The 11,444-nt window shown below is 39.8% G+C and overlaps 1 protein-coding gene across 2 annotated transcripts in view; it reads left to right on the top strand.

Annotated features, from left to right (window-relative positions):
* Positions 1-796: 796 nt before the first annotated feature.
* ankrd26 (ankyrin repeat domain containing 26) overlaps positions 797-11,444 on the top strand; it is a 28,360-nt gene continuing 17,712 nt past the window's right edge. The window contains exons 1-18 of one of the 2 annotated variants that reach the window (XM_028584755.1): positions 797-883; positions 2,000-2,288; positions 3,590-3,704; positions 3,851-4,024; positions 4,341-4,447; positions 4,555-4,692; positions 4,902-5,062; positions 5,485-5,521; positions 5,611-5,680; positions 5,760-5,811; positions 5,905-6,101; positions 8,706-8,883; positions 9,440-9,501; positions 9,585-9,684; positions 10,330-10,434; positions 10,897-10,967; positions 11,050-11,119; positions 11,229-11,273. In XM_028584755.1, coding sequence (XP_028440556.1) covers positions 2,089-2,288; positions 3,590-3,704; positions 3,851-4,024; positions 4,341-4,447; positions 4,555-4,692; positions 4,902-5,062; positions 5,485-5,521; positions 5,611-5,680; positions 5,760-5,811; positions 5,905-6,101; positions 8,706-8,883; positions 9,440-9,501; positions 9,585-9,684; positions 10,330-10,434; positions 10,897-10,967; positions 11,050-11,119; positions 11,229-11,273 — 1,882 coding nt within the window. In that variant the 5' untranslated portion in view covers positions 797-883; positions 2,000-2,088. Of the gene's footprint in view, positions 1,688-1,999; positions 2,289-3,589; positions 3,705-3,850; positions 4,025-4,340; positions 4,448-4,554; positions 4,693-4,901; positions 5,063-5,484; positions 5,522-5,610; positions 5,681-5,759; positions 5,812-5,904; positions 6,102-8,705; positions 8,884-9,439; positions 9,502-9,584; positions 9,685-10,329; positions 10,435-10,896; positions 10,968-11,049; positions 11,120-11,228; positions 11,274-11,444 lie in introns of both variants that reach the window. The other variant, XM_028584756.1, reaches the window with a different exon arrangement.

Here is an 11,444-nt window from a genome sequence, read left to right as displayed (position 1 = left end):
TGTTACAACATATTCGGCTGCAGCACAAAGCAATTTTGAGCAGCTGTGCTCCGGTGCAAATTAAATACGTTTGTGCCAATGTAATGATCTGTAGCCTAGCACATTGCTCTGTACCGTTTTGTTCAATTATATCTCTGATTCAGACACTGGAACAAAGCTAGTCAGGGGTGGCTTTTATTTTCAATCCTGCTATAGTTAGACATACACTTATCAACCTTCATTCGCACATCTTTTGAATTTGAACATGTATGGCAGTCAGTCACATTGCTATCTTGCTGTGTATTCATCCTCTCAGGGCTGTAATTGCGTCACTGTTGGACTCAGACGTTTAAATATCTTACTAGTGGCATAATTCTCAGTTAGTACCTACATCATTTGGTATCCAAAGTACATAATCATACAAATAATTAATTCTTATTTGCACATGTATACATGTGCAATGTGCAAGAATTATTTGTATGATGTCACATATCTCATTCTGCAAATACTGTATATGACAACACATAATTAGAGTAATAAGAATCAATGTGTGACGAATGGGAGATTCAAGAATATTCTTCTATATTCCCTTGGAAATAAAAACAGCTCTTGGAGGATTGTTTTGATTTATAATAGCCTATTAGCGCTTTCAAACATTTGATTTCAAGCCAACGTCACCATCAAGTGGTATATTTTTGTCATTACACAACAAGCCTTCTTCGACTCCATGGCTTGTAAACCAACCTTGTACACACACCGAAGCCGCCTATTGGTCAGTAAAACCACTCGTTACATCGAACTAATTTCGGATTGGTTCGTTGAAAACCCAACAGCCAGCATTCCTTTTGATGTAGCTAGCTAGCTGTAGCTAAACTCTCTGTGGTCTGACTCTGACAATCAACAGGTTAGTGTTTTAGTTAATATAGTTACTGCACGTTAGTTAGCTTTAATTTCACACATGCTTGCGTGAATTAGCCGTGACCTCCTTTGTATTTGTCTTTAAGCTATCGTCCTTAGTAACTTTAACCGTTACCCATCTGGGCTTTGATTTTAGCGTTTGCTAATTAGCATTGAGTTAGCAGGGTTAAGTATGTTTCCACCTAGGTTAGCAGTAGCTAACGACTCCTGCACGCGTGGAAACACAGCACAAGTCTCCTTGAACCGAACCGAGTCTTGCAAATTACGTTAAGTTAGCTGTAGCGACAGTCCCCGCTGTGCTTGTCTCTGCTACAAATCCAGTTTAAATGTGGCGGTTTGCATTTGTGAAGTCACGACGTGGGAGGCGCAGCACTGAGCCAACTGAGGCTAGGTTGCCAGGCAACAAATAATCCAGAAAATAAGCAACGTATTTTTATTTTACACTAACGTTTATCAAAACTTAATATTTTATATTATATAAGTATATGTAGCAGTGTGTATTACATAATAGCACTAAAACAGTAAGATTACAGAATTTTCAACTGGTAGCTACCTCTTAACCCCACGTTAGCATAACGTTACCATTTGTACAGTCAGTTACCATGGTAACAATCCACAAGCTATAGCTAACGCTAGCTAAGTCCATATAACCAACTAGCTAGCTAGCTAAACAACGCGAAGTAACGGTCGGTCATGTTCAGTTCTGTGCATCGTAATCGCATCAAAATCGTACTAATGAAACGCTAACACGCTTTAGGTGCTAATAACTCCGAGGACGTCCTGCTTTAAGGTATGCTCAAGAAAATGAGGTCGACGTTACACGTATCTTCTTCTCTAGGATATCTGAGTTTACTTAATAGCATGACATCTGTGTTTTAACGTCATCTAACGCTTTATTGAAGTAATTCGATACTTAGCTAGATACATTATGCGTATTATGACTCTACATATGCAGATGATTGCAATGCGCTTAAGCTAGGCTACCTTACTTTATATAACTGTGAGGAACATTATATGCGGTACATCCTTTAGGAAGAAACCCCGCAGTGTTCTCAGCGCGGTTTTATAGGCTTCTAATCCGCTTGGTACGTCTTATTTTTAGAAATGGGAGAGCCGCCTGTGGTGATCCTCCAGCACCTGGTGAGTGGCAGGTAGTGACGGTGCAAAGGCAGTGTTGTTCTCTCGTGTACAATGAAGAAGATATTCAGCTTTACTAAGAAAAAGAAACAGCCGTCGGGTACTCCTGACAATGGGAGTGTGCTTTCTGTTGGCTATGAACTGAAAGAAAAGGACCTCGGGAAGGTTCACAAGGCTGCCTCAGTGGGAGATTTGGCAAAGTTGAAGCAGCTTGCTAAAAAGAATGATATCAATCAACTTGACAAGGAGAACAGGTAAGTAGGATAAAAAGCACTTGTCATATCCTTCCAATTGTTTGCCTTTGCTGGATTCATTGCTGGCTACATTATATCACCTTGTCTGCTGTAACCTGACTGTCTTATTGGCTATATTAGCCCTCCTACACAATCTGGACTGTGGTCATAACATCTGCATCTTATAACTTATTCCCTGTTATATATTGTTTTGTTAATATTTAACAATATAAGCTATTGCACTGTTCATTCCCTGCACTGTTCACTTTTGCACTAGCACCATTGCACACACTCTACCATAGCACCTTATCGTGGTCATTTCATCACATGGTCAATCCATACCAGACCTTTGTAATCACTTCACAAATTGTTAACTATTTAAATTTCTGTGAGTGATGTTTATGTATGTGAGATATATGTGTGTTTGTTATGTTTGTGTAAGCTACTGAATGCCTAAAATTTCCCTTGGGATGAATGAAGTATCTATCTATCTATATATCTATCTATCTATCTATCTATCTATCTATCTATCTATCTATCTATTTACAATATACCTTGGTAATGCAGTCCACCTGAATAGCTTAATAAAATGTCATAATCTCTTTATCTATATATCCTTATCTATATCTGTTTTGGAGCCTCTCTTTTTCCACTGTTTCACCAGTGTATTAGAGAATTTCCTCAATTAACCCTTGGACTAATAGTTATAGAATTTAGTTACAGGATTTCTTTGTTCAACAGTTTAATTAGTTGATTAGAAAAAAATATATATCTTCCACAGATGAATGCAGCCATGCAGATGCCTCACTTTCTTGTGCTCTTGAAACTTTTCAAAAAAAGTATTGCAATGCCATATATATGACAGTGTGGCAGCAATAGGGTATATTGGCATATAGTATTGTATAGTTTGGAATATTTTTTGCATAGTCGAGCTGGGTTGTGGTAAAACAATGTCCAGTATTTTTACTGTTAACGGCAAACTGCCAGCTGTTTTAAGCACCAGGTAAAATGTAGATGATGTTGATACTAATGTTTCAAGGTAAGATCTAGTTAGCATTAACAATTAGTGTGTCAGAATCAACTGAGTGGTGTACATATAGTAGAATTTACAGAATAGCTTGATAAATCATCATTAGTATAAAGTATGTCAGGCTCTTCAATGAAGTAATGAAACTTTTATAACAATGAGTTGCTTAGATGGACGAACTAGCAAAGTAAGGCCTAGATTTAAATAGCTGTACAAATCCTTGTAAAGGTCAGTAGAAGTTTTTTAGTAAGAACAAGAATGCTTGCATATGTGAAACTCTCCTTTGATATTACAGAACTGCACTTCATATTGCCTGCGCCATTGGACATGTTGAGGTGGTGCAATTCCTCATTGAGAGCAAAGCCAAGCTTAACCTATGTGACAATCAAAATAGATCCGCCTTAATGAAGGTAATCCTGGAGGATGAGACTCCACCACAGTGATTCCTTATTTAATGTTAAACATATTGTGATAATCATAGTTGGCTACTTCCCTCATACATTGTTTTAAGCCTTGTCCATACCTCTGCATTCATGTCAATTCTCCACTCTATCAGGCAGTGCAATGCCAGCATGAGCGCTGTGTGAGCATACTGGTGGAGAATCATGCCGAGCCTAACCTGGTGGATATCAATGGTAATACAGCCCTACATTTAGCAGCAAATATCCCATCCATTTCCACTACTGTCCTGTTGCTGGAGCATGGGGCTGACATCAATGCTCAAAATAAGGTGATTCTGTCTTTTTGTCTACCCCAGTACAAACATCAAGGCAATCTTCAGATAATACTGACCTAGTGTCACGATCTTACCAGACATATTTAAAGATCCAGTGAAGACGCTAGGGTTTGGACAATATTTGGCATACCCCTGTATCTTGCTTTTCATGCCATCACAGCTCATTCTATATATCATAATAGAATGTATTGCAATAAACAAATATAATCAAAATATCAAAATGTTTCTGCAATCTATGATATTTGAGATATTGGTGTTCCGATGACACCTGTCCAATGAAGGATATTGTTGACTGTGATGTAATTTTTAGGAGGGATTCACACCCTTGACTGTGTCAGTCCGTGAGGACCATATCGAGATGGCAGAGTTTCTCCTAAAGGAGGGTGCTAGTGTGAATTTTATGGACCAAAGCCAAAGGTCAGTACTAAACAATGACACATTTGTAATACATGTCAGATAATCTTAATGTTGCTGAATTTATTGTTTACAGTTGGTCATGTTGCTATCATTGATTTTACCTACAGGTCCCCATTAATGATAGCTGCTGGGAATGGACAAATCAGTATGTTGCGGCTGCTCTTGCGGTTTGACGCAGATATCACACTAAAGGATACCAAAGGATGGTCAGCTGATGACTATGCAGTGATGAATGGGCATCATCCGTAAGCTGTGCTTTTTTCTTTGCACATATGTTCCTACAATGGTATTTCTTCTGCAATTTATGCATTTGTGTTGTGTGAGTGGAAGACAGAACTGAAACAAACAACCAAAGCCCGTTTCATTTTATTTTTTTACTGTTTAAAATGTTCCTTTTTTTTCTTGTTTAGGCTTACTACATTATGACATTTTCACTGTCTTGACTCTCTTGTAGTTGTTCTCTCCTCATCATTGAGCACAGTACCCAGAGGAATGATGGGCCCTCCCTATCACATCAAGGTTCGAGCAAAAAGAAGACAAAGCCGCTGATGGGCAGTCCTTCCCAAGTTGTTGAAGCCGGCTTCTCTTTGGGAGGACCAGCCACTGACAAAGATGGTAAGGAGACCATTTTTCACAAAGTAGTGAATGAAAGTGGTGTGGGGATATTATTGTGTCTATTAATTATTGACTTTGATTATTTGATTCATTCCTCATGCATTACCTCTTGACTGGATCTAGAGCATGGAGCAAATGAAGCAGGGGGAGGTATTACTTTGCTCCGATCAGCTTCCTTAGCAAAATCAGTCAAAAGCTGTCAGTTTTGTGCCTGTAAAGATCAATAACAGTTACTTAGGATGGAAACTTAACCTACTCCTGCTGCTTAAATGTAGTGCTTTGTACACCATTCTTTTTCTGCTTTTTAAGATTTAGGTCCTCTCAATATCCTGCTGTTTGACCGTTTTGATTAAAATATGACATGTACCTTTCTAAAACTAATTAAATTCAGAATGAAAATAAGCTCTACTGCTTTGTTGCAGATTTTGAAGACAATTCTCAGTCGGAGTCACTAAGTCGGTGAGCACAATTTTCTTCTTGTGATCTGTAGCTCACAATAACAATTGACTTCCCGGCTCAGTCTCAAAGCATTCTTCTTCCCTCCTCAGGGTTTCAAAAAGTGCTGCAGATGAATGGGCTTCATCAGAAGATGATAATGAATCGGTTTTAATCGAAAAGGTTTGTGCTATATTTCTTCTTATAAAGTGTGTTTTTCCTAAATTTAGTTCTCTCCTTAATTTGATATGCTATCTTTCAGAAACCACAGAAGGTAAACCTAAGGAAAATGATTGCATCTAAAAGGAGAGAAGGTACTGAGACTATTTTAGCCTTATTCCCTTGTCAGTGTCCCTCCATAGTTTGTGGTTTTTAGAAGTAATCTTTTATCCCTGCCTGCCCTGTAGCTTCTGCACTGTCTGACAGATCCTTGAGCGGTACAGAATCTGAGCCAGAGAGTGAGAATAGAGTCCAGACAATTTCATCCCTCCCAAAGGCTTTACCATCCAGCAAAGCTCCACAGCGCCCAGTAGATCCCTCTCCCGCTTCCTTCCTTCCCAAAACACCCCAGATGACTTCTACCCCTCTTCCAAGCTACGGAAAGGTAAAATATTTGTGTTGAAGCTTTGCCACTTGCATTTCAATGACATCTTTCTCTCCTTCTATTTCCCCCCCCAAAATGGTTATAACAAGCAGATGAGCAGGAGAAAAGCAAACACTCAGAGCAGCCTTCAAGTAGTAAAGCAAGATCAGACTCTCAAGAGGGAAGCCCAGAAGTCGAGGACTCTGAGGAGGAAGCTGGAGAGGAAGAAGAAAAAGACGATGAAGAAGAAGAAGAAGAGGAGGAAGAAGATGACGACGATGATGACGAAGAAGAAGAAGAAGAAGGAGAAGAAGAAGAAGAAGAGGAGGAGGAGGAGGAGGAGGAGGAGGAAGATGAGGATGAGGACGATGATGATGAGGAAAATGAAGAGGAGGATGGGGAAGAGGATGAAAACGAAGATGAGGACAATGACAAATGTGTGGCTTCTGTCAAGGCCAACACTACTGAATTTGAAAATGTACAAAAACTCTGTGTTACTGGTGCCCTTAAGATTATTGACCATGCTGATGCTCAAAACATAGCTGGTACTGACGTCTCTTACAACAGTGGAACTAGTCCTGGTATTGTAGCTGAAAATGTAGGTGCCTCAGAGGAAGATGCCAATACTGAGACTCAAAAAGATGGGACCGTCTGCCCAGCTGGAACAGCAAGTTATGCAATTCCAGCAACATTAGATGTAGAGGAGGATTGTGTCGTGTCAGCCATTAGGGTAGAATCAAAATTTTCTGATGAAGATGACAGCCTTGGGAAGGAATGCATACGGTCATCAGACCTGGGTTCAACAGGAGGCCCCGCACCATCCAGACATCACACAGAAACTTGTTCACCTACTGCGATTAAGAAGGAAGGGTTTGAAAGAGAGATGGAAAAGGATGATGATGACTCCTGGAGCAATAAACAAAATTGCGGTGATGCAGTGAGCGATGGCAGTGGTGATGATGAAGAGGATAATCAAACAGGAGGATTTGGTTGCAACACTGTACTGGCTAATCAAAGTAATGTGGTGCCTGAGGATGGATTGGAAAATACAGACCGTTCTTCTAATGCTGAAGATGCTGGGTCAAACAAAGGTGCTTTCAAAGAGGTGAAACGCAGATCCTCATGGGGCTCTTCATTAGAGGACAGCGACACTGACCTACCCAGAGAAGATGAGGTTAACGAGGAGGCGCTTGATCCAAAAATTAATATTCAAGCACCAGAGTTACAACCAGAAGCAGCAATACTGCATTCAAAATGTTCATCACCTCAACCAAATGAAGACCGCCCGGATACCTCATGGGATTCTTCATCACCAGTAGTACCATCTCCAAAATGTGTCTCACCTCAGCCAGTGATAAATGAACCTATGTCCTTACTGGGATTATGTTCACCAAGCACCCCTGAGTCTAAAAACGGAACAACAAAAGCAACAGTAGATGAATCAGAGTGGGATTCTTCCTCTGGAAATAATGACCAAAATTATAATAGCTCCTTCACTAAAGGTGATGTGCAGTCACCAATTCCTAAAACGGATATTGTGACAGCAAACCAGACTGGAGAGCAGCAGTGTTCTGATGGCTGGGAGGAAGAAGATGAAGAAAAAGAAGTTGAAAGAGAATCAAATGACCCCTCCCCAGCAGTGTTACCGGTACCCAAGGATGAAATAACAACCAGAAGCCAAATAGTTGATAACGATGATGAATTAATTGGTCACTCATCACAAATGGAAGGAAAATTGGACTCTGAGAATGAGAGAGGTGATGATAGTAGTTGGGATGATGAAGAGGAAAGTGATGAGTCAGAAAAGCAGAAGACAGTGGCGACAAAGGATGATGAAGTTTCAGACTGTCTTTCTACCCCAACAAAGTCGAGGGCCACAAGTGCAATAGACAAGAAGTTGGAGGGCGATGAAGACAACGAGAAGGCCCCCCAATCTATTATTGAAGGAAAGGATGAGTCTCCAGAGGATAACAGACTGGAGGAGAAAGACAATCCCAGCAAAGACGATGAGACAGGTGAGGACTCTGACAGCCAGGACCAAAAGCTGCAGTATGATTTTGCCAGTGCCACAGTCAAAGTGTCTGGCGGCGACCATGAACACGAGGCACGATTAACTGCCTATGTTCCCCTGGAAAATAGTGGGAAAAGTGCCATCGTTCCCCAGACCAGAATGTCATCAGATGACCCCAATGAAGAACCAAGAAGGGAAACTGTTTTTTCAAGCCCTCCCACTGCTGGTCAACACCATGATTCGGATGGGAACACATTGTCTGATGAAGCGTTACCTCAGACTGACATTGATGGTGTTGACCTAGACTCGCCTGATGAGGCAGAGAGCATAGGCATGAGAAGTCAAGAGCTCAGAAACATTGAAGAGCCTGTTGTTAAGGTAAAACAGAAATATTACAGGTAGTTTTGAGTTGTAGTGTAGCTGAGATGTAGTGTGGCCTCTTGAAGCACTCTGCCAGCACTTTCATCACACTTGTTTTTTCATAATGCTTTTTCCCAGTTTGCTTTTCCTTTCGTCAGAGGATACCTCTTGTAGACACAATGCACTAGTAGATGTAGGTTTTAAAGTACAGGATTATAAGTAAACATTTCTTTTACTTTTTTTTGTTTCCACAGAAAGAAGATTCCACTGAGGATGAGGATGATGATAATGACCAAGAGGAGGAGAGAGACGAGGAGGAGAAAGAAGAAGACGACGTCTCCGATGAAAATGATCAACCTGAAGAGAGTGGAGAGTCCCTTGACGCCACTTCACCTGTTCCTGAGGCAGAAGTCTCTAAAGATAAGAAAAGAGGTAAGAAGCAAATCATTTATAATAGATGTTCTGAACATGCTATGACAGACTGCATTTACAATGCAACAACCTCAACGTGTAGCATATATAGGGAGTCTGTTCTTTAGTTTACAACAGCAGCATAATCCCGTCCCCCTGTCCCCTGTCCCCCCCTTAGTTACCGTGGCTACTTTGAACAACTTCCTGACAACAACAGATGGCAAGCCACTTTGCTCCTTGATGTTTTTTGAGTTAATAACTGTCCCAAACTTTTGTAATTGTTTCCTCTGTATGAAGACAGTCTCACTGAATGCAGAAATTATATCACCATTACTCTATATCAATTATTTTATTTTAATGGACTTCAGTAAGTATGTTATTGTAAATGTGGTCATACAGTATGAAAAAGTAAAGATTCATCAAGAGTGTTTTGCATGAAATGAAATGAAATCAAATAGTGGGAGACCCAGATAGTTTACAGTATCTCCTGCACCTATCCAAGATATCCTGAATTGCTCTGCAACTACCATTGCTTTTCTGTTATATCATTGTAATGAATCTACATCCATTGAAATAGATTTCCTGTCCGAGCTGGGTCTAGAGAAGGGAGAGGAAGAGCAGGATTCTTGGGACTCTGAGGTACAGTAAAGACACATTTTGGAATAAGTTGTAGGATCAGATGTTTGCCAGACATATTCTCAAAGATTGAGTTTCTCTTTCAGCCCTACTCTGAAAACCTCAATATGCCACATAAAGAGAAACAAAGGTTGCATACTCAGGATCAAGAAGAGATGTCCACTGTTGAAGAAGAGATTAAAGAAAGTAAGTCTATTTTATTTATTCCTTTTTCTTTTTTTTCGCCCAAAGCAACTTAAATCATTCCAGGCACCATTTCATGCTGCAGAAACAGTGTGACCCTATTTAATCATAATAATAGAACACTGTGCTTTAGTGTATTAATGCATGCATTATTAAGGCTGTGCCATTAATCAAAATTTTATCGTGATTATGATTTCGGCTCCCAATGATCACAAAAACAGAATAATCGAGAAAAACAATTATTTAGCTAATTAGTTTTGCAAGTAAACTCTTATTTTCTCTTGTGTTCTGAATGAAAAAATTAAGTTTCAATAGGAAAATTATTAAGGCAAAGTTCACAGTTGTATGTGTTTTTTTACTGTTGATTTATTTAACTTTTTCCACTGTTTTTTAAGTTCAATAATTGCAACATCTTTCCAGAAGTCAACGAGTAATCGTGTTAAATTATCGTAATTTCAATATTGACTGAAATAATCGTGATTATATTTTTTCCCATAATCGAGCAGCCCTATGCATTATATTATATTAAATATGTTTGTAAGTAATGCTTCCTGTTTTCATTCTAAATATGGTGTAAAATGTGCAATGCAATATAATTCCCATCAATCCGAACAGCCTTTCCAACAATATGTTACATTTCTTTTGTAGACTTGTTTTATATCCCCTCTTTTTTAAGAGGGGAAGGAGGCAATAGGATGGCAGTCGTAGAGCCTCGGAGGAGCGTAGGCAGGCCAACAGGCAGCCAGGGACAGGGTATGAATGTCTTGACTCATAGGTCTGAAGAACAGCATGTTAACACAACCAGAGGCCTGACCATCACCTCATGATCTCCATAAGAGAATGCATGCAGCATACTGTACTTCACCCTGCCTGCTACCCATGAACCCCGTTTTCCCACATCTAGGGCCACAGGTTCTTCTTAGCTTGCTTGGTTTCAGCAGGTTTTGGCTCAAATGGTATTAACAAGTGATTGCAGCACTCATCAGCATTATTGGCTGATGCTGAACTTGTCTCCCAATAAAACCAGAACAAGGAATCTAAATGCTTGTCTGATGCCTAACCATGTCTCTTCATGCTAATTAACCATGAGCTCATTTGCATGGGAATGCTTTTTACATTGTTCTGGGAAACTCATCCAGCTTCATCAGAACTTTGTTGTGCTCATTTGTAAGAAATTCATTGTGTCTCTGATGTGACCTGACATGTCTCTTGCAGTTAGAAACGACAATAATGGTGATAATAATGGAGGCGAACATGCTGATGAAGATGATACTATACAGAAAGAGGTAGGTACAGCAACTAAATGCCTTAGATTTAAGAAATGATGATCCGTTGGAATTAAATAGCACTGTTTTTCCTTTCTACCAGACTGAGAAGGCAAAATGGGAACCACTTCGTGTTTTGAGAAAACTTGAAGGAGATAACGAACAAAAGACCGGTAAGTAGAACAACGTGGAGCGTTGTGGATCCTGTTGGTTTAAAATGTAAGAATTTATTTAAAGAAGAACTGTTTGTATTTAACATGGTGCTTTGTTTCTCTTTCACAGACTTAATGGAAGAGCTTGGTCTGGGTGATGTTGATGATCTTGAAGGTAAGATGAAATCATGAATTCTCCACTTTGTTTTAATAGTTTTTTATTTGTTTGTGTTCACAAGGCAGTTGTCATCTAATGCCTCCATCTGCTCCTAAACCTGATGCACATGCATCATTTACGTGGTCACCGCTGATATCTACAGAGTAGCACCCAATAGCCACGTTATGA

Source organism: Perca flavescens, chromosome 8 (genome assembly GCF_004354835.1).
Source record: "Perca flavescens isolate YP-PL-M2 chromosome 8, PFLA_1.0, whole genome shotgun sequence".
Taxonomy (NCBI): domain Eukaryota; kingdom Metazoa; phylum Chordata; class Actinopteri; order Perciformes; family Percidae; genus Perca; species Perca flavescens.
Note: the sequence above shows the minus strand (reverse complement) of the source record. Positions and strands in the feature narration are given on the sequence as shown.